Below are 23,765 nucleotides of genomic sequence, written 5' to 3' on the forward strand. Positions count from 1 at the left end.
GCCAATGTTTATCTTACGCTGGCCTCATTCTTTCGCTACAAAGACTTCATTCTCGGTAAAAGTGATGATTTGAACACATTGGACTAATCAGTCTTGTCATTTTAGCTTGACTTAAGTGTTCCTTTAACAAAAATTTCACAGTAGCTTGGGTGCTGATACTCACCGTAACATCAGTCTGCATGTTCAGACTCCGATCGACTCTGCTCGTACCTCGCCGCGGGTATGGTGGCTGGAAAGGAACAACAAAGTGGTAGTTGGGTTAAATTCCTGCGCTTCCTGTAGTTTTTGCAGTGAAAAGTGCACTGTTTATGTGATAAAAGTACATCCTCCAGTCAACGTTTATTCAGTGCCGTTGTAATGTTAGGCGAACAAATATCTTAAACTAGAATGCCACTGCTTCCCCGTGACACATGCGTTTAAACTGCAACCTTGTCAAAACAATTACGTAGTTCTCCATACCTGCTAACTCTCCCAAATTTGTTGTAATGATTATGAATTTGGGCTTGTTTTATGATTTTACAAATGTTGCATCAAGTACTACGAAAAATCCACACTGTTTGCAAAAGTTTTAACAGTGTTGAGGGATGGGGCGAGCATGACGCGAGAAAAAAATTGCAATGGTGCCTGAACCACTTCACTGTTTTGTGGCAATGCAAGGCACTAAACAAGAGGACTACTTAGAGCAATTTTATTCAGACTACTTCCTAAACTGAAAAAGTCATCGCGATTTAAAAACGCAGCATTGCTTCGAAACCACTGCTGTGCCGAGCTGGCTGCTCTCTTTGTGCCGTGTTTAAATGCATATTATCGTAAATGATGCGGGTGTGTATCCCACACGATGTGTGTTGCTCCCTTGCCCTTGCCCTCACCTTCCTCCCTTTGTGTGCGACTGTTCTATGAATTTTAATTTTCACAGGTTGGCAGGTACTGTTCTTGTCGCAGTGTGCTTTGTGCCAGAGAGAGAGAGAGAGAAAGAAAGAGTGTCATAAGGGGAAGGCAGAGAGGTTAACCAGGCTGAGTGTGGTAGGCTACTATGCACTGGGGAAGGGGAAAGGGGATTGCCCTGGGAAACAGCTTGCAGCATAGGGGAAAAATGCGCTGTCTGAAAAAAGTAATAGCTGAACAATGTTCCAGACACTTGTTTATAAGTTCACCAATCTTTCTAAGAATGCTATTTTAATGAATTTGTGCATTAGATTAAGAAAGAAGGTGCATTTGTGCATAGAAACTAGACCTATATGGTACCTTGTCGTCGACTGTAAATCTAAGAACGCTACCTTAACTTATATTTCCTTTTACTGAATTCGCACATCACCTTCAGAAAAGAGAATGTGCAATCAGTGCTGGAAAACAATGACACTTATGCAATACATAATTGTCTATAATTGAATCACGGAAAATAAGAGGAGGGGAAAAGCATTCCAAGTTTCTACAACTCTATGATAAATAATATTACTGAAAAGAGAAAATTTTAACTTTGGAATGATTGAAACACACACACAAGCCCAACATTAACCCTGTAGCAGTTAGCGCTATTTTCACAACACTGAACCATTCTGATTTGTTTAGGTAAGCCTATCACGAAACTGCTAAAATGACGTTTCGGTGCAACCACTCTTGGCGTGCCAATGACAGATGTGGCGAGTCAATGCGCATGCGACTTTCTTGCGGTCAAAGACGTTCGTATACCTACGCCAGAACAGGTAGTTGATTTTTTCTCCAATAATGTACACGCCAAATACGGCTGCCGAGCAGCAGCCGATGAAGAACGGCAGCAGGGCTGGGGACATGTACTCGAGGACTGGATACACCCAGAGGTCATGCACCATTCCGAGGTACACGATCCTGCAAAGAGTAATTGCCCAAAAAGTTTTGTGATGTGAGCTAACAGAATGTGCCCACGCCTTTTAAGTTATGCATAAATGCGCACGCCAACAAAGAATAGCTGTGAGCTCCTTTCTAGGGCATCACTGGTGTCATTGGCTTCATAACTGTTTAAAGTAGCCTAAATGCGAGGCACGCACCGCACATCTCGCAATTGTAGCCAATAAAATGCAAAACATTGGCTAAGCAAAATAAGCCACACTTTGGTGCACTATTTTGAATGCAACTGAAGCTGCAAGACTGTCGTCAACTTAAACCTGCTGAACTCTCCCCAAGAAGTCCACCAGAATCTCTTTATACAAGACCATTTCCAGAAGTTGTACCTTACGGGCTGCTGCAGGAAGGAATCGAGCCTTAACTTTTGGACCAGCGGCAGAATGTGCAAAATTTGTTTGTTGCATTTTGAGACTCTTTGGAAGTAGTTGCTCACTTATATGCGGTAGCTGCAGCCTGGGCGATACAGTTGCATTTTCTGGGGAAGCAACGCTTGAAATGCAAAATTACGATGCCTGAAATGGGCCTGCAGAGAGCATTACGCATGCGAATGTGGTCTCTTCGGAGAGTTACCGTGCCAAGCCATTCAAAGCCAACCGGCAGGAATGAAAACTGGCTAACGTGATGTTAACTTCCTGGTCAGAGCCATTTTGAAAGTGGCTTGTGAAAAGAAAGAAGTACAAGTGCATAACTAGGGAAGCTTCATGTCCTGAATCAACCTTTGGATTATGAGGGATGCCACACTGGAACACCATAAGTCAATCTAAATCGCCATAGAGTTTTGTGATGTGCGGTCAAATCTCGGCACGTGAGTGCCTTTGCATCTTCATTATAATGTATCTGTGATTGCCAGGAACAGAACGCTCCAATCTCGGGTTGAGTGTGACGGCACTACTGCATTTGATAGAAAGCACCTTCAGGTTTGTTCAACATTACAAGAGTGGTCTTACGTTAAAAAAAAAAAAAGAAGAAAATGAAGTGATTAGTTTGTTCCCTTGCAGCACACAGTTTCATAAAAGATGTGTCTTAAGTGGTTTTTTGGTGTGCACTATCCAGTGTATGTAGCAAGTCGAGCACAGTGAAGGGAGCGCAGTGCCTTCAAAGTAAAAATGTCACACTCGACAAAACCAAATCACAAAAGTCTAACAATGAAAGTGCGCAAAAACGCTGGAATCAATATAACCCTTTCCTTAAAGAAAATAACGATAAATGTTATTCAAGGACAAGAATGTTTCCACAGATAAGAGAATGAAGACATGCCCACTAAAAAATAAAAGCTGAATTTTTAGCTGTGTGCTTTCTTTTACACAGAAATATTGAGGGCTTTATAATGAGCAACTATGTAAACCTTAAGTCTACTAAATGAACACTAGATTACGGCTAACATGCAGAAGGTGACAAAATGATTAAAATTATGGAGCCTAGATGGAGGACAAGCAGGAGATGTGAAATCTTGTGGATCAAAAGTAGCAATATTCAGTAACGTGATTTACAGTTAATGATTGGTGTGGCCTGTTACATTAGCAGTGCTTTGGCATATTGCAGCCATTATCATTTGACAGTTTGGAACGATGGCTCAGTGTCTCAGTGAAACCTGGCCGATGTACAAACCCTAAAAAGGCTGCAACAGCAAGAATGATCATGAGGTGATGTGATCAACGCCATTTGCATTATTGGCTACTGCACTCTTGCCTATTTCACCTGAGTGTGACGGGCAGGGCATGCGAACCTTATTGGATACAAAACGAAGAAGGACAGCAGCTGAAGTAATCATTGTGCGAGTGAAGTGTACCGCAAGCAGTGAGAGCGAGTGCAAAGTTGTCTAACATGCCCTCCTTTGCATGAAGCGTCCCAAGTGGTGAAAACGCGTCCACTGCTCACAACCAAGCACATTGCTGGACGTCGGCTTGAGGCTTCTCACGGCTGTCCACGACCTCTGCAAGGTGAGGCACAGAGCAGCTTGCGATCAGACACTGCGCCATCAGTAATGCCTGACAAGGCTGACGCAAGAGTTCGAGTCGTGGCTTTCAGTACATACACAACTTCAAGTTCACACACAAACCATCCATCTGATGTGTCGTGCTGTGGTTATGTTCAGAAGTGTTTTAAAAAAAAGCATGTTTTGTGGTGGTGTGATGTGTTTTGAAGTAAAGAATTTATAAACATCTTGAGTGGTCTTATAGTAAACGCACACTGTCTGCCAGGTGATAATAAGAGCATTCTTGCTGTTTGCATGGTAACTTCTGTGCGCATTCAAGTGTGCTTTCAGCTCTGATGCTAAACAAAGATAGCACCATGAAAGAAATGAAGCGTCGCAGCTTTGAAAATACCAGTGTTAACGCAAGCCTTTTAATTAAATTGTTAAACATGGTGGCATTATATTAGCTAATTACTCATGAGACATCAAGTGTGCCTGTATGATATTTTACAGTTCGCATATTGGTTGTACAAAGTGTCTCATATTGAGGCACCATAGCAGATATAAACTAGTACAGCTGTAACAAAAATAACTTACAATATGGCCAGTGGTTCCTTTAGTAATAGCAGTTATTTGGTTATATTGCAGGCTGGAAAAGCAGAAACAGCCAAGACTGATGAAGGTACAGCCCACCAAGAAGAAGCCAAAGCCCAGCCAGAGGGAGCCAGTCAAACAACCGTCGGCGATCTTGACAATGATCATGCTTCCAATCTTCACACCCTGGACAAATCAGATCCTGGAAAGTCTGACAGTCTGGATAACTCTGAAGAGGACACAACAGCAGAGGCCAAACATGACAATGTAGATGACTCCCAACATAAAATGGCGTGCAACACGTTCGCTGATGATCTGGACCCAACCTTCTTGTTCGAGGAGGTCCCACTGGAAAGCATTCCTCTTCCAGAGGGGCCATACATTCCACCCGAAACGCAGCAATGTGTCTCACTGGAAGACCAAGCATGTGAGTCGGTCCCAGACATCCAACCACAAGATGAGACAGCCAAGAAGCCAAGAAAGTGGGATGTTCCACCACAGCAATTGCTCTCCCAGAAAGCTGTCTCAGATGACAAGGATTCCATTTCTGAATCATCCATAAAGCCAACGGCGAAATGTCTAATCGAAACTGAGCTAAAATCAGTGAAGCTTGATGAACGAGAGTTCACTCCCAAGGTGAAGAGCCAGGAAGTGACTCCAAGTAAACAAAAGCTTTCTAACAAGATAAAGGAACCACCACAACCTGAGCTGTCTGAACAAAGCAATTTGCCTACATCCAAGAAATCGGAGTTAGATTGTCAAAAAAGAGCAGCTAGAAAGAGCGAATCAAAACTTAAAGAAAAGGCTCCTGTAATTAACAAAAAGGAGCAGCATTCTTTGCAAGAAGTGCAGCTGGAAGTAGACAAGGTGTCCGAGCCAATACAACCACCAGAGCCAACCAATATCAGAGCAAAGCTTAGAAAGCTAAGGCGGGAGAGCCTAATGTCAGTGCTTAATTTCGAACCTTTAGAAATTACCCCTAAAACTGCCCCGATCCAGTCTTTTGAAATGAAACAAGATGGCGCGTCCCTGTGCAAGCAGGCGTGGAGCAGAATTTCTGCATTGCAAAAAGAGTCTGCATACTTCTCCGCAGAGAACAAGAAAGTGTTGCCAGAATCATCTAAACCAGTTCGAAACAACAAAGACAGCAGCGGTAAAACAGAGCTTTGCAGGTCTCAATCGCCATCAAAGACACAAAATCCCAGTGTTCAAACGAAGGGCAGGCCATCATACTCCTCTTCAGAGAAGTCCTCATCTGAGAAGAAGAAAGTGTCGCCAGAAGCATCTAAACCAGCTCAATACAACAAGGAAGACAGCACCAGTAAAAAAGAAATTCCCAGCATTCAGAAGGAGGGCAAGCCATCTTCCTTCTCTTCCGAGAAGAAGAAAGTTTTGCCAGAACCAGCTAAACCAGTTCAAAACAACAAGGAAGACAGCAGTAGTAAAACAGAACTTCACAGGCCTCAAACATCGTCAAAGACACAAAATCTCAGTGTTCAGATAGAGGGCAAGACATCATACTTCTCTTCCGAGAAGAAGAAAGTGTTGCCAGAACCATCTAAACTAGTCCAAAACAACAAGGAAGGTAGCACAGATGAAACAGAGCTTCACAGCTCTCAGTCGCCATCAAAGACAAAAGATCCCAGCATTCAGATGAAGGGTACGCTATTATGCTCCTCTCCTGAGAAGAAGAATGTGTCGCCAGAACCATCTAAACCAGTTCAAAACAATGACGAAGACAACACAGGTAAAACGGAGCTTCGCAGCTCTCAATTACAATCAAAAGCAAAAGATCCCAGTATTAAGACGAAGGGCAAGCCATCGTACTCCTCTTCCGAGAAGAAGATAGTGCTGCCAGAATCATCTAAACCAGTTCGAAACAACAAAGAAGACAGTAGCGGTAAAACAGAGCTTCAAAGATCTCAATCACCATCAAAGACACAAAATCCCAGTGTTCAAATGAAGGGCAAGCCATCACACTCCTCTTCAGAGAAGTCCTCATCGGAGAAGAAGAAAGTGTCGCCAGAACCATCTAAACCAGTTCAATACAACAAGGAAGACAGCACCAGTAAAATAGAAATTCCCAGCATTCAGAAGGAGGGCAAGCCATCTTACTTCTCTTCCGAGAAGAAGAAAGTTTTGCCAGAACCAGCTAAACCAGTTCAAAACAACAAGGAAGACAGCAGCAGTAAAACAGAACTTCACAGGCCTCAAACACCATCAAAGACACAAAATCCCAGCGTTCAGATGGAGGCAAAGCCATCGTACTCCTCGTCCCAGGAAAAGAATGTGTTGCCAGAGCCATCTAAACCAGTTCAAAACAAGGAAGACAGCAGCAGTAAAACACAACTTTACAGGTCTCAAACACCATCAAAGGCAAAAAGTCCCAGCCTTCAGACAGAGGGCAGGCCATCATACTTCTCTTCCGAGAAGAAGAAATTGTTGCCAGAACCATCTAAACCAGTTCAAAACAAAAAGGGAGACAGCACAGATAATACGGAGCTTCACAGCTCTCAACCACCATCAAAGACAAAAGATCCCAGCCTTCAGAAGGAGGGCAAGCCCAGTCCTGTAGAGTCTGTGGATAATGTCCAGCAGCCAACAACAGCAGGATACAGCGGCACCACGGCCAGCCAGCGCAAATCCGATCGATTCTTGCGCCGACAGATTCAAGGAAATGTCGTTGCTCAGCTCATGCCTGGATATTTAACGTTTGGAAACATGATTGTGAACCCTGCACCGCCGGTACATCCCCCAGTAAGAGACCAAGCTAATAACACTTCGGCGGGGTTGAGTGGTCCACCATCTGGAAAATGTGACCAGAATGTCATCAGCAGTCTTGAGCGTGGGCCTACAACACTACCAGCGAGTGTTACAGTGGAGGAATCCAGGCCAATGCAGAACCAGGCGACAGAGAATTTAGTTACACCAAGAGAAGCGAATAAATGTGCTGACACCGACTCCAAACGGTCGCACAAAAATGCCCAATCTGCAAGCACTACAGTAGAGCGGGTGGTGACTGATGCTGAGCTGTCGGCAAAGCGTGAAACGAGAGATGACAACAAAACTAGACAAAGTGAGCCTGGTGGTATTCCAGTAAAATCACGGGGACAAAATGGCCCACACGAGCATAAGGAGCACACTGCTGTGCTGCCTGAATATATTGAGCAGTCCACAGAAGGCCAGCAAACTGCACTGTTGCCACGTTCAAAAAGCACACCGTGCAAGCTAACTCAGGACAACACTTCCGCTCAGTCTGAGGACCTTGCTGCACGTACATCAAAGCATGTCTCGGCGATAGGCATCACAACCGATAGAGATTCTCACACTGCATTATCTCCAAAGAGTGAGATGCTATCCCACCAAGCTGAACCTGAAAGTCCTTTGCCTCAGCTACAGGAACAGATAAGCAAAGCAGGATCCTCAACGAAACCCACAGAAAACGCTGCAGCGACACGGATGTCTGAATTGCAGGACGAGGGCAATGCCTGTCGACAGGCGCAGATCACTGTAGTGGAAGCCGGACAAGATAAACTTGCCATTAATCACAAGGAGCAGGCAACAGCCTCGCTAACAGAAAGCATAGCTCTGAGAATGGTTGTGACAGAGTATGCAACAAGCACACTGGATAACAGCAATGAAGACATAATTGGTAAAAGTGAAGTGAATGTTGAGCATGCGCATCATGGGCCAGATGTTAGCCACAAGCGCAATGATGTGCCTGTAAGCTTAGCATTAACAGAATCTACACAATCCTCCACAGTTCAAGAACCGGATAGTGCTGTGCGTAAGCATGGCAGCTTGTCAACAGAGGATGTGACACCTGCGCATGAACTAACAATGCTACTTTCAGCGGACAGTTCAACAGTAGAAAACCAAAAGGTGCAAGAGCCCCAGCAAGCGTCTACAAAACAACTATCTCCAGAGCCTGAATGCTTCGCAGTAGAAGAGCTGTTGTCAGCACCAACCACACACAAACAAGGAACAGAACATTCCTCTCACTGTGAACAAGGGATGCAGCTTGATCTTGAGCCTAAGCCACCAAGTGAACCTCAGAAGCCTGAAAAAATTATATCCACTTCTGGCTTGGCTGCTAGAGCTGTACGAGAGGGCAGTTTACCTCAACAGGACAGCAGTGCAACCATGAGTACCGAGAACATTTCTCCATCTTTAAAACCAACCATCGTGGTGCTGTCAACATCGTCCCCCTTCCCTGCAGGCTGTACTACTGAAATGAAAGCGCTGTTACCCAAGACTGATGACAAGAACGCAGCCCAGGAGCTACGGCTAAATCATCCTTCTACTGAAACAAGTGGAAAGCCTATGGCTCATGTGGTTGTAAATTCGAATTCCCTACCAGACAACAGCGAAGCAAAGTCAATGGATGATGGGCCACCTTTAGAACAGAGCCAGAAAAGCACTCGTCAACACGACCTTCCCAAGAAGAAGTTGCAGATCTCTCATGAGCCTGCCGGGAACGCGAGTGGGTTCACCCTGCTCAGTGCAGCTGTCAGCCATAATCAGAATGAAAAACTAGCAGCCAATGTGCCTGAGCACTGTTTGCCTAGTCTCCCAACTGAAAGCTTAGAGACCAAACCAGTGTTATACGAACTGCTTCCAGAAGATAATGGAGCAAGTACTTGTGAAATTCTTGAAAACCAGTCTGAGTGGGAACCAGTTATTACTAAATATGACAACACCACATCTTCAAAAGACAATGAGAATGAAAGTGTGTCGTCATATTTGAATGCGGAAGAGTCAAGTGCTCAACAGGGAGAGTTGGAGAGTGAATATATTGAAGAAACAAGTGATCTGGTAGACAAGTTCATGCAACCTGCATCTGACATTACAGGTGACCAGCCACAAAGACAGGCCATGGCTGTAGACCGTGAAAACTTATCTAAGGACCTGTCAATGAAAAACAGAGAAGATAAAGAAACATCGCTGTCCTTTAGTCAGTTGCAAAGAATCAGTGAGACGATTGATGTGACCAGTAATTTGCAGCATTCTCATCATACTACCACTGACACTGCTGCCACCATACAGTATCAGTTTGAAAAAGACATTGGCACTGATGAAGTTTGTTCAATTACAGCTGCCCAACCATCACAAGGTGCGCAGACTGAAAACACATCATTACTTTCCAAGAATGAAAACGTGATCATCGAGCAAGCAGTATCTGTGAGCAGCCACACAGCTAAGCAACTCGCAGATGGTTCACGCAAGTCTCCACATCTTGTGTGTGGGACAAACCAACTTGAAATGTCAGCCAATGATGGCGAACGTGACCTCAATGTGAGACCATCATCAGAAAACGCTGGAGACGAGAGTAAAGTCCTGAGTAAGGAACACGCAAGCACTAAGCAGACAGAAAATAAGAGCCTTCTCACACAAGAACATGAAAATCGCGCCTTTAAAGCTGAAACAGCCAAAAGTGAAGAGATCACTGCAAGCAGTGATTATGAAGACACGAAATCATCACCTGAGCACTCTGCAGATCAGCGTGCACTGTTCATTCTTGACGAAGCGCGAGTGAGCGCTGAGCAAGGAGAACTGGATAATGCCACTGTACTAGAACAGAGTGATGACTCCACCTGTAATCGTGTGCTAGAAGTCAAAATGAACATACTTCACGAGGGTGTCACTCACATTGTGCAAGACCTCACTATGACACCAGCATTAGAAGGCATCAATCAAACCATATCATTACTTTCAAACCAAGAGACAACGACTGTGAGTCACACAGACTTGAGCCACCCGACAGAAGATCGCAGAAGGGACTCTGGCAGTGAATTTGCATCCAAAAATGAAATAAAGGACCTCCAAAGTGCTACTGCTGACGGTGAGCAAGATTATATGGCGACACCAGCATCAAAAGATGACGAATACGTGAGTGCAATGAACCAGAAGTGGGCAAGTCACGGGCAGGAAGTTGCAGACATCTCTCCCATAGAGACACTGACAAGCAGTTCCACCGACGAACCTGTATTTGTGGGCAGAATCGTCAATCTTAAAGAGGGCGCAGCTTGCGCTGAGCAAGACCATTCCGCAATATCAACCTCAAGTCATGTGGAAGCTGAATCTATGCTGATACTCCCAACAGAGGAAAAGACGAGTACGGAGCTGACGAACTTAAGGAGTAGTCCTTTGCTGGAGGGTAGAGAGAAAGATACATCTGCTGATGTACCTCCACTTGAAGACAGAGGTGAACAGCATCACGAGAGCAGTGCTGTAACTGAGCACAATATCCTGGCAGCTCTATCAGCAAGAGACAAATCTGGGAACGCACATGTGCCCTTGACTGGGCAGGAGGCGCACCTGAACTTGCCCGTTACTCAAAGAAATGCACCTATTAGTGAGAAACTATGTGAGCTTGAAATGAACGCACCCGCAGTGCAAGCTTTTGCTAGTAATCCGAGAGATGTGTCTCTGCCTACATCACTTCAGAACAACGGAGTCCGAATGTTACCAGTTCATACAGCAGACGAAATGGGAAGACAAAACTGCGTAAACGAAGAAAGCAAAACCAATAGCAGGGACAATGCCGGCCAGCAGCTGCGTGAAGTGCGCAGGGCTGTCGCAGAGTATGAAACAGAGCCTGCATCATCTTTTGTGGATGAGAACATTCTCAATCTGGCAAAACAGACCAATTCTCTGCCAGGTCATGACCAATTGCAAAGTGATGCCCCACAACATGAAACAAATGCCACAGTGCCACCTGTGCCAAACTGGGCCCTGCACGTTGAGGAATCGGCTGGGAAACTACCCATTGGTTTGGCAGAAGTTGATGAAAGTGAAATTCTAGTCATTACAGTAGCTGAAGAGAGCCTCAGTGAGGAATCGAGAGATAAAACGGATAATTGCCAGCAACATGACCACGTAAATGAGAACATTCCTAGACCAACTCAACATTCCACATCATCATTTACAAACCAATCTAAGGATGATAAAATGGCTTCTGTAGGCGTTATGAGCTCACCACGTGAGCCAGATATTGAAGGTAATGCAAATCAGCAACAAAACACCATAATTCAACCTGAGCCGCCTGGCGTTTCTCCGAGGTTTGATGCCAGTGCAGAATTCACACTGTTTGCCTCATCGTTGGAGGAATGTGTTAGCACTTCCGGTGCTGAAGCAGCTATTGTGCTAAGCGCACAGGCAGGGCTGGAGGACATTGAAGTGGCTTCGGTCATTGAAGTTTCAGCTGAGGATATCATACTTTCAGCAGACGCTTCACCACTGCACAGCTGCCACCTGACTGAGACAAGCCAGAAAGTGTCTGTAGCACGCACAAATGAACAAAGTTCCCAATTAGTTAGCACTTCTGAGGGCAGAGGAAAGTCTATAGCCTATGCAGTTGGCCACCCTGCCTTACTGTCTTCTGATCAACGTCCTGCAGAGTTCCTTATAATAGGCTCGTGCAATGAGGAACTCTCAGTTATTCCTCTCGCTGAGCAGGAGATGAGAGACCATGCTACTGAAGAAACAGGCGATGTGGCAGGTGGCATGCCACGAGATGGTGCTGTTTTATCCCCAGAAGCTACTCTAAATGAGCTATTGTGTGAGGAGGAAATAGAGCCAGCTCCTCCTGCCATCACAGGTGGCTTCTCACATTTGCAACATTCACAAGGAATAAGAGCAGAAGTGGCCTCAAAACTGACAACACCCTCGGAAACTCGATTGGCAGGTGTGGATCTGGAAAGTCAATTGCTTCCTTTACCTACACTACCTCAGACCCCACTCACAAATCCCTCAGTTGTCCATGATAAAAGGCTGCAGCAGCGTCCCGAACCATTGTCTGCCACCTCAAGTTGCAGCCACTATGAAAGCACCCAGGAATTGCTCGAGCAGCCTGCAGAAGACTCGGCTCTGCAACCAAGACACGCTAATGCAATTTCAATACATGGGAATGCTCCGAGTACGCATGTAACAGTATTGGTACCTCCAAGCCAGGCTGGTAATGAAGATGCTAGTTTGGACATTCCTGTCATGGAGGGGTCTGTGGACGTAGCAGTATCGTTACCTTCAAGGCAAGCTGGTAATGAAGAGGCTAGTTTGGACATTTCTAGCAAGGAGGAGTCCAGGAACATAGCAGTATCGTTACCTTCAAGCCAAGCTGGTAATGAAGAGGCTAGTTTGGACATTCCTAGCAAGGAGGAGTCCGTGAACATAGCAGTATCATTACCTTCAAGCCAGGCTGGTAATGAAGAGGCTAGTTTGGACAATCTTAGCATGGAGAAGTCTGTGAACGTAGCAGTATCGTTACCTTCAAGCCAGGCTGGTAATGAAGAGGCTAGTTTGGACATTCCTAGCAAGGAAGAGTCCGTGAATGTAGCAGTATCGTTACCTTCGAGCCAGGCTGGTAATGAAGAGGCTAGTTTGGACATTCCTAGCATGGAGGAGTCCGTGGACGTAACAGTATCATTACCTCCAAGCCAGGCTGGTAATGAAGCTAGTTTGGACATTCTTAGCACAGAGGAGTCCGTGGACGTAACAGTATCATTACCTCCAAGCCAGGCTGGTAATGAAGCTAGTTTGGACATTCTTAGCACAGAGGAGTCCGTGAACATAGCAGTATCATTACCTTCAAGCCAGGCTGGTAATGAAGAGGCTAGTTTGGACATTCCTAGCATTGAGAAGTCTGTGGATGTAGCAGTATCATTATCTTCAAGCCAGACTGGTAATGAAGAGGCTAGTTTGGACATTCCTAGCATGGAGGAGCCCATGGATGTAGCAGTATCGTTACCTTCAAGCCAGGCTGGTAATGAAGCTAGTTTGGACATTCTTAGCATGGAGGAGTCCCTGAATGTAGGAGTATTGCTACTTCCAAGCCAGGCTGGTAACGAGGAGGCTAGTCTGGACATTCACAGCACGCGAGCGCCCATCCATGCGACAAAGTTACTGCCATCTGCAGTCACGGAAAGCACACGACAGGAGGAAGCTGAGAAACAGCTTGTAGAGTTGACAGAGCAGATGGAAACCACAAGGGAAGATACACTCGCGGGTGAAGAGGTGAAAAATGAAGAGCCAGCCCAAAATGTAATGCCGCTCAGAAAACGACCGGCTATGCGTCAGCTGCCAGAAAATTTTGCAGAAGAATGCGCACCCCTGAATGAGCAATCCCCATCGTCTCTCATCTCTCACATAGAAACATTACCTGAGGAACATAAGCCAAAAAAGGCTGCCACAAAACCCAAACGCAGAGGCAGGACGTCACTAGCACACTCACAAGGAGAGAGTGACGAAGCAGAAACGCTACCAGTGAGAAGGTCCACCAGAAACAGAAAGCCGCCAGAACGTTTCTGTTTTTAGAATTGTGCTTTTGCTTTTATCAAGCCACAAACAAGGTGACAATGATCACTACATGGAATGCTAAGATTGAAACACGATGCACATAGTCATACTCATACCTATTCAGAATAGGTCTTCATTTCACTAAAAATACCAGTACTCATGTCACAATATCCCCTTCAGGTGCCAATTAACTACCTTTGTTAAATCTTTTGGTTGAACATTTATTTCATCTTCAGTATAATTAAAGACAAGCAGACATGGAACAGATTTGCAATCCTAGAGTTTTCAGTAAGTTTTGTTGCGTCCATAAATATGGACTCTGCACCTGAACTTTCAAAGATACCTGAGGTGCAGGAATCATATTAGCTGTCATTTGAATTGGGTTTGGAGAACAGCAATCTCCTTAAGCGATTTTCGTAGTGCAGACTACTACTGTCAAAAACAACAAAACAAGATAACCTTCCTACACAACAACATAGCTAGTATTGCAGAAAAGATGCAGATGTCTATTTTGTAACTGCTTTCAGTAACTCACTTGGTGCAGTTTACAGTGTAGGTACAATCAGAAGTACTTTGGCATGTATTTGGCACATTTGAAATATCATTGTTTTAATAAAACAGACTGGTGGGCTAGTTCGTATAGCATGTTAATAGTTTGCTGTGTCCTGTGTGCCTTCTCTAGTTTCGTGCATTTCTTTGCACTAAAAACTATTAACATCATTATTTTCATTAGTTCTTTTGATGTTGAAGGGGATATATACTCTTAAAGACATTACAAGAAGGTTTTAGTCATGTTCATGGCTGTTACTTTATTTCTGTTGACACTATTTCACTACTTCAGGTGTTATGGAAATGACGGCCCTAATTATTTTTCACAATGTACAGGGATCTCATTGCTTTGCCGCATTCTCACACACGCATAACAGGTGTCCGCACTATGCATTTGACCACCGTGTAACTATCTATCATGTAGCAGCTTAGCTGGCACGAACCTTTAACCTAAACGACAGACCAGCGCATGTAGCCAGATCTCAAAACATAAATTGGTAACTAGGAGTCGGCCCATTTGCTAATGCATTAAAAAGTTTTTCAGTTTGTGATCTATACTCACTAGCTTTGTATGTCATGTCAGTGTGTTTTAAGGCCACCATGAGATGTTGCCTTAAATGACAAGAACTGTTCACAGCCCAAGCTGCACTAGGTGTTGCTGGTGAAAGTCCACACACCAGAGAGATTACAATGATAATCTTCAGGTGCTGCAGCTATAATAATGGTGACGATGCTGGCACTATGTGATTTCCTTCGTTGATGTGACAACTTCTGAAGCAACTTTTCACAAGGCCAATGCTACAGACTGCCATAGTGTTGAGAATGCCTCCCCAAGCACTTCATCAGGTGGTCTTTTCAAAACCTTGCCACTTGCGCATCTTGTCCTGGACCAGCTATACCCATTTCTTCAAGCTTTCATTCGAGCTGACTCTAATAAAACTAATTCTGTCGAACCTGAAAGCTTACTAGCCTGGCAAATATTTCTTTTAGTGCCTTATACACAGCACGAAACACCTGTGCTTGTAACATGTATGCAAGTTCATTACAAGATAGCTTTAAAGGATGTGATACCCTATTTGAAGGTAAGCCAACACTTTTTTTAAAACAAGATATAGGTGACAAATATAGGCTTGTAATTGATAGATGTGGCTCAAGGATTCTATGAGTGAGTTGCTAGCATTGATGTTGCCTAAACGTTGACTGACAAAGTGTGCATGCTAAAATTCACCAATAATACTGTCGCACCAGTCCGCTAAACACTGGCATACAGAAAAACATCCCAGTTTAACTGACATTGCAACTTGCTTGAAAGCAGTTCAACGCAATTGAAGATGGCAATGTGCATGAGGACGTCACAACCTGACATTGATGCAGATAATGAGCGAACTTCTGATGCACTGTGATACAGGTAAAAATGTGCAACACTTCTGTTGATATTTTGGACAGCTTACATTTGGGGAAACATTTCTGGACCTTCCGATTTGAGGCCAGCAAACTCGAGTAAATACGGTAACGCGCCTATTTGAATGCAAGTTCACTAACACATATTTTTAAATTTATCATGACCAATGCTGCTGCCATGACCAGTGTCCTCCATAACTCTCAAAGCAGGCAAACATGTTGCCATTGATTAAGAGCAATTCTTTCTGCTGTTATGCACAGTCAATATAGACTGATGATTAACTATAGGTATAGACTGGCATCGCAAATCTTAGTAGTCTTTTTTGCATATGCTTGTACCTTCAGCATAAATTGAAACACTAGCAGGAAATAACTGATCGGAATGCCTGTTATGTGGCACTACATGGAAGTGTAACATATAATTGCTCGGTAGCCGGTTTCTGAGCATAAAGTAGTAACAAGCGTACATCTTCGGTGGAGTCTGAATTAGGCTACTGTTAGACATGCAGGTTAACCTAGAAACAGAACAAAGCATTGGAATGGTTTAGGAATTGTTGCGTTTGTATTTGCGCTGATGTAATACATGCAAGAACATGGGTGCATGCTGTGAAAGCTGGTAGGGTGAGGAGCTTCTAAAGAAATGCCTGGCGTCAATTTCCTGGTCAACTGGATGGAAAAATGGAGATGGAGTGCAGTATGCAGGTGGTCCAAGTTTACCACTATGGTGCTGGTAGTAAAAAGCCAATCATTACAACAGTAATTTGGGCTGGTTTCTAAAGGTTTGCAATAATGACTTGCAAGCCAAAAGGTGAAGATGCAAAGAAAAGGATGGACAGCTTGCAATAACTTGTGGTGTACCTCTGGTGCCCATCTTTATGGTGTATTGATCATGACAATGACATTAGCACATTTTTTGACAACTTGGAACCATGGTGCGCAAAGGTTGACTCTACATATTCCACCTAGTGAGATAATGGCGCATTACCCACCACTTGACAGCATACTACGCTATGAAAAGAAAAAAGAAAAGCTTTATTTTCCGGTGCATGTATTGGAAGCAAGCATTCTGACGGGTGCACTCACTTACCATCCGACGTAGGCACACACTAACATGAAGATGGTACGAAACCCATCTTTCCTGGCAGGCGTGGCATGGTGGACGAGCTTGGCTTCGAGCAATGCGAAAAATGTAATGTTGGTGTGCTGTAATCAACAAAATAGACAGATGCATATAGACGCTAAGCAAGAATATGCTACACAGAATACTCTATGGGAATATTGTACAGTGTGCAATTAACAATCCGATAGTCTTGAGACAATCTACAGAACATGGAAAACGCATGGTTTCTTTGTGGACTTCTGGTTAAAACCACATTTTCTAGGCAAAATGATGACTCGTCACAGTATCCGTGACATTGTGTTGACATTGTGTGATGTATGAGTGTGCCAGTTTAATTCCTGACCGTGGCAGCCACCTTCTCAGGAGAGTGGGAGGCAGAAACTCTAGTTTACCGAGTTCAGGAGAAATGTTAACCTTTGGCGGTAAGAATCAATCCAGAGCCAACCATTACAGTTTCTTCATAGCCCCTGCATTGGTTAACCCCTGTGTTATTGTTACATAAAATTTTGCATCAATGTGGCTTTGTATCTACGTTATTAGAAATGATGCCTTTTATGCCGTTTGAAACTATGCTGCAGTTGGCCTCTAAGAGCTATTCACGAAATGAAGAGCGCAAGGCAGTAGTCGTGCAATGTACGCACCGACAGCTGGTTGAGCCACCATGGGTAGTAGATCGCAAGTGATCTTGGAAAAATCAGCTCTCGATCATAGAAGTAGAGTGCCCAAAATAATCCAGTCACAAACTGAAAAAAAAAAAAAAGCAGGGGGGGGGGGGAACAGAGAAAGAGAGAGAAGAATTTATGGTTATTTGCTTGGCCGGTCAGTGCACACCGACTGGTTCAGCCAGCATAACACCACACAGGTATGACAGACTGCAATGTTCTTGTTTCCTTTCTGTCGTCCCTGTGTGACATTTTGGAGTAACCAGAAGAAATCGGGCAACCAAAGTGCCATGGTCACCTCGGTTAGGGAATAAGAGGCCAGCAATTTTGTGTCGCGATAACTGCAATGTGGAAAAAAAACAAAAGTCACAGCACAATGTTCACTGTTGAGTAGTTAGTTTTAATCAAACACTTCAAGTAATTATCATCCATCTGAATGCACTTAACAAGGCAGCAATACAAGATGGCTTAACAATTAACGTGTCCTAGTCCCAGTGATCATCACTGTTTGTCAATGTACCCGGATGAGCTCACTTTTATTGTTGTATGCTCTTATTCCTCTCACAGATTGTTTAAAGGTTAAACCCTATGAGAGCGATTTTGTGCGCAACGGCGACGAGTGCCGACTTCGAGCGACAAAACAGGCCGTCGCTTGAGCAGATCGCTCGGTTTTGCCGCTCGATCGCTCGGTTCTGGAAATCTAGAATTCGTCACTCATGGCCCAGAAGTGCTATGAGTGACTAGCCAATAGCACGAAGTCAGAACTGGATGTAAATCACTCAAATACTATTGATTGTCGCACGGAACGAGCAAACGATTTAATTTTTATACATGCAAGGATAAGAACCTACTGTAAGACGTTCAGAAATATCTTATGCTGCTTTTTACAGTAAAATACATCAACTTAAGTTAATAAAGCACGCATCACGCTAGTTTCGACGTGTATTTGCTGCCCTCACACCGGCAACGCCAGGGAGATGTCACTCAAAATTGTCGCTCGCATGGGGTATGACTTGTAGGCGACGAGCTAATGTGACGGCCATCTCTATCGCATCGCTTGTCGCTGTCGCATGCAAGATCGCTTGCATGGCGTTTATATTTAAATTTTTCGTAAATGTACAGAAAATAACTGTGGCAAAGTCAGAAAAATATGTGGCAAGCTTGACCAATGGGAAATCACAATGAAAAGAATGAAGCATTAGGTGTTTTTTTCTACACTTCGTTATATGTTGATGCTAAGAAAGAGGCAATCAGATTTTGTGTGGTCTTTTCATCGCGAACAATTCTTGAGACAATTAGTTCAAACCTATTATCTACATACTGTATTTACTCACATAATGAACGCACTTCTTTTTCCCGAAAAATGTGCGCAAAGTTGGGGGTGCATTCATTATGCAGTGTAAAATTTTTAGCGGTTATTTTTTTCGCGACCGCCCTTAAAATAGTCGCAGTTTCACCCAAAATACGAACCATCAATTGGATGGCAAATGTGTACATAGCTATACGAAGTAAGAATAGTAGTTTTATCAGCCGTATAAACTTGCAAACATTCGCTTACTAGGTAAAAATAAGCATGGTGTCAGCGTGCACAGGCAAACATCAACACATCACACTCAATCACCATGGCCACTCTCTGTCAAAATGCTTACGTGAAGAAGTGTGGCGGCAGTAGCGAGCGAAGTGACCTGTGCGCTGTGTATCACTTCAATGCAAGGTGAGCGGCGAGAACGTAGCACGCACACGGTTATGAGCTGCTGTCGCGCCTAGACTCGGCCTCCGACGCAGATCGCTTTTAAGTTAGCGTGCGCTGCGACCACGCAATGCGCAGTTGCTGCCGGAGTAACACGAAGTAAAGTGCCCCCCCCCCCCCCCCCCCCATTGCCATGCGCACGATAGAAGATGGCGTGTTTCCGTCCCATCATTAGCACGCGGGAGATTGAGCCCCCCCCCCCAGTGCCATGCGCGCAATGGAAGACGGCGTGTTTCGTCGGCGCCCCTCGAGGGTGGTCATGCAACATGCAATTGCTGCCAGAGTACAACGCCGCTGCCCCTCCCTCCTCCGCGGGGCCTTTTGCGCGATAAAAGATGGTGCATTTCCTCCCCGCTTTCCTCCCTTGCACGCGCCAGATTGAGTAGTGATTGTCGGCTTCCTCGCGCGCTTTCACTCACACCTACAGCATGTGGCGTGCGGTGACAACGGCAGCAAAAATGCGCCTGGAGTGTTCATACTTCAACTTTGAAGTGTTCGTACTTCAAGAACTTCAAACTGCACTTGAATTTTTTTCTTTTGTGTTTTTCATGGTAACACTGGAATAGCTTGTAATAACTACTTTGATGAACCCAATTACATATCTAGTCAAGATGGCCACCAACACAAAGTGCAAGAGTACCGTGCAAGGACAACTATGTTTTACAATTTCCTTCTTTGTGATGACTATCAGAGATTGGAACTGGCTGCAAGAGATGCAAGTGTGCTGTGTAGATGAAGTGTTTTATTTAAGTCTGTAACACCCTTGCTGCAACGCCTTTTTGGCAAAGTGGGGCACTCACTGAATAAATAAATAAATAAATAAATAAATAAATAAATAAATATCCAAATAAAGGTAGGCGACGCACAGTACGATTCGGCGTCCAATACGGGGTCCGACACGATCGTACCCACCAGACACCATATCAGATGCCGAATCGTATTGCATGTCTTTTACTTCATCGCAGCAAGTTCAGGGTGTGATCATTACGCGAGAAAAAGAAACAAACACACTTATTGTGTAACACGAAAACGGTGTAACACGAAAACACACACTCGCTCTCTCTCCTCTTCAACATGGTACACTGTAGTGGCCGGTCGTTCACTCTCACGCATTCCACAGATTCTTTTGTACATATATTTGTTGGTGCAATTACTAACACTGTTGTGTGTTGGTATACAAACTTGGGTAACATTTTAGCACCAGCACACAAGAACAAAGGGGAGACCTAGACACCATGATGCGCTAACTTCAAGAGTTTATTCTCTGGAAAATTTATACATTTGTACACCATGCACAACCGCGCCATTCCTGGTCAAAATGCGTCTATGGGTGCTATGCCGGAAGGCCCGAGTTCAGCAAAGTTCGGCATCTCCGCGAGCTCTGGCAACACCCTCGTATGAATGAGCTAATGGTATCAAGACATAAAATTCAGCACTCAGGAGGCCTCCATTTTTATTGGCTTATCTAGATTCACTCTTGGGTTACCATCACTTGGGCGTTATCTCATCGACAGCCCAAAACGAAGTGACGTGTTCAAATCGCTGGTGCCTTCTTTTTTGCCCCAGAAAACATGTTGCAAGCGGCTTGCACCAAGTGCATAGATAGATAGCGGAAGCGTCAAGGTATTGCAATGTTGCGTTGATAACAATAAGTGGTGCTGGTGCATAACATTGCTCAGTCTTCTGTGCTTGAAACGAGGAAGTGGCGTGCGCAGGGCGCACTCGAGTTGACATATGTGGCTTTACTTTGACATTTTATTGTCCGCTGATTTTGCAAGTACTGCGCCATATTTGCTCACTGACTGCCACTGAGCAAACTCAGGTGAACGAGACGGTCGGCGCATCCTGCATAGCACCCCAAGCATCCCTTTTGTCCTTGTCTGCTGGCGCTAAAATGTTGACGCACAGTATTATTCTGCGTGATATCCTATTCAAACAGACACACTAAATAGAAACACTAAATCAATTCAGACAACGGTATCCTCGCACTTTGCCATGCAAGACTCACCATGCTCGCCGGTAGCGACAGCGCCACAAATAGGTGGTCATAAACCTGCTTCAGCCTTCGCTTGTTTCGCATCGGCGCAAAGTCGAGGAAGCAGCTCAGGGTGAACATGAACCCCTGGAATGTCTGCAACGAAAACCATGTTGTCAAAACATCGAAATGTGGCCTACGATGAGGGAAGCACGTGTGATACCCGACGCAGTTGCCCCAAGGTACCTTAGCGAGCTACTAGGGGCTACAGTGTGAAAGCGGGACACAAGACGAGAGTTCAGCCAAGAACGACAAGCGTTTAGCACCAACTGGCCTGTTTGTGCTGTAACTGTAGTACTATGTAAGATTACCAGCTAGTCCAGTTATGTTTTGAAACAAAAAGAGAAAGGAAAACTGCCACAAGGACAGAACGTTACAAGCAAGGCAAAACAAGCAGTTAGAACACTAAAACAGTATAGATGAGCACAGGACAGGGAATGCACCCATCCCCTTCCTAGTTTATGCATGTCTTAGTGCCCCAGCTGCTATGTATTTTGTCATGCAGGAACAAGTCCGAACTGCTCTCCTCAATTACAAGTAAGGTATAGGCTCCTAACCTTGTTATAATAAACAACAATGCGAAGTTCCAGACACAACAAATAAGATAATGTGACAGATACACCAAATTAAAGTTTACTGCATGTGATTTACTTCAGTGGGAGCCCTGAAAAAAGTACAGTCCGATGCAGTATTGGTAATTGAGTAAATTTAGATATTCTATGGCACAGCAGCTGAGGTGACTACAACTTTCCAAGAGCAGTGATGCACTATTGATCACGGCTCAGCAATCTTAATGTGGTAGCGTTCTAGCGCTGGCAGGCACAGAGATAGCCTCGTGTACACAACTTGTGCACAAAAAATCTTGGACAAAAAGCGTGTTTTGAAAAAATCGAAGAAATGTCTTGTGTCGCTCCTCAGACCTGAACCCTGTTTTCCAACACTTATTAAAAGGGGCTCTCCAACAGTTTTGCAACAGCTTAAATAAATCTGCCCAGTTGCTCCATAATGTGACTAGTAGATGCCGGAGTGAACTAATGCGCACTTACACACAGTATAAAATCTACAACATCACCTGCTGTGGTGGCTCAGTGATAATGGTGTTTTGCTGCCGAACACAAGGTTCCGGATTCATTTCCTGGCCACCCTGGCAATATCCCAATGGGGGTTCAATGAAAAAAAAAAAGGACGCTTGTGTGCATGGATCTATGTCCATATTAGAGAATCCCAGGGGGTTAAAATTATTCCACAGCCCTCCACTATGGCACATCTCATAAAGATTGTGCAGAACCTGAAGGAGGTGCTGCGGCAGGCTGCATCAGTGCCACCAATGGCCAGTCCGGTATTACATCTCATGCTATCGTGTGTTGCATATCTCGGAGGCCATGTATTTACTGCCTTTGCAAGCCATGCATTCTCCCATGTGCGCTCGCGACTGTTGCCTTCACAGTCGATGGGCCAGTACATTAATAAGAGTCAGTGTATTGCACCTCTAACAAATAAACTGCAGTAACTACCTTCATATCTATCTATTGTATCTTAATATTTTGTGCAACGTAAAAAGATCTTTGTTTACAGCATGTATAGTGCTTTTGTAAGCTGTCCGTCTGCTATAGCTACAACAGAAGTCACTGCCACAACATGCCACCAGGGCAGCGCCGCAGTCTTGTTGCACGCTCTCAATAGCCTATGTGTTGCTTTGGGATTAATACCCTGTGAATAAATCGAACAATTAACTCACGATATCACTGTAATAGTCACTTGATCTGTCCTGCAGCAATGGCGAATTTCCACCAATCTTCATTTATCCCAATGACATCACAGGAGTAGATGGTGGCTATTGGCTGGATTCCTCTACAACCAACCAGCGCCAGCTCAGAGACAACAAAGTAAATGAACAGAGTACTGTGGCAAAAGAGTGAATGTAGAAGACTGAAGTGTGCGTTGCTGGCTGAAGCAGCAAACACAGCACACATGATGGGGTCATATGTCAGCTTGTCGGAGAAGGCTTGCTCAAAGACAAAAGGTGTGTCGTGATGCTCAAGAAAATACTGCTGCTGGCTGGCTTAAAAAATGAAGGAAGGCACAAGAATGAAAAAAGAAAAGGAAGTATAACTGTGTGTGTTGCACGCATGCAGTACTTGTATAGCACATAGTCTGAAGTGTCAGTGTGGCGAGTGAAGTAAAATTTATATGACATCAACTAGTGAGGCTGCAGATGCAACAAATATTGAATACAACAAACGCAGTCTTGCTTAGCCAGTCAAGGACAGAGATTTCAGCCTTTCTTTCTTTTTCTTAATCTGCTTGGTATTCAAGAAATGTCACGGCCAATTGAGAATGCGATGCAATTTTCCAAATACTTTTCAGGTCTCTCCGTCTTCAAACTTGTACACGGAGTGACTATGGTTTCCCAAAACAGCGTTCTCAGCATGACGTCTCAAGCTAGTGGTGACAAGTGGTTAGCTGCATAGTCTCTCAGAAAGAGAGCATATAATTATACTTTTATTACAAGTGCATACATTCCCTGAACCCAATACGCATCACAGCATATATTTTCATACCCC

At 44.4% G+C, this 23,765-nt stretch overlaps 2 protein-coding genes across 4 annotated transcripts in view; one reads left to right on the plus strand and one right to left on the minus strand.

Annotated features, from left to right (window-relative positions):
• Positions 1 to 15,193, plus strand: part of LOC126522864 (uncharacterized) — a 76,261-nt gene extending 61,068 nt beyond the window's left edge. For both annotated transcript variants that reach the window (XM_072288737.1, XM_072288738.1), the window contains one exon: positions 4,445 to 15,193. In XM_072288737.1, the coding sequence (XP_072144838.1) occupies positions 4,445 to 13,702 (9,258 nt within the window). In that variant the 3' untranslated portion in view covers positions 13,703 to 15,193. The remainder of the gene's footprint in view (positions 1 to 4,444) is intronic.
• The window catches only part of LOC126522866 (androgen-induced gene 1 protein-like), a 29,764-nt gene that overhangs the window by 2,320 nt on the left and 3,679 nt on the right, over positions 1 to 23,765 (minus strand). Inside the window, exons 3-7 of one of the 2 annotated variants that reach the window (XM_055066599.2) lie at positions 21,175 to 21,297; positions 17,396 to 17,497; positions 16,722 to 16,837; positions 1,690 to 1,845; positions 164 to 229 (exon numbers count right to left, since the gene is read on the minus strand). In XM_055066599.2, coding sequence (XP_054922574.2) covers positions 184 to 229; positions 1,690 to 1,845; positions 16,722 to 16,837; positions 17,396 to 17,497; positions 21,175 to 21,297 — 543 coding nt within the window. In that variant the 3' untranslated portion in view covers positions 164 to 183. The remainder of the gene's footprint in view (positions 1 to 163; positions 230 to 1,689; positions 1,846 to 16,721; positions 16,838 to 17,395; positions 17,498 to 21,174; positions 21,298 to 23,765) is intronic. The other variant, XM_050171708.3, reaches the window with a different exon arrangement.

This window comes from Dermacentor andersoni, chromosome 6 (genome assembly GCF_023375885.2).
Source record: "Dermacentor andersoni chromosome 6, qqDerAnde1_hic_scaffold, whole genome shotgun sequence".
Classification (NCBI taxonomy): Eukaryota; Metazoa; Arthropoda; class Arachnida; order Ixodida; family Ixodidae; genus Dermacentor; species Dermacentor andersoni.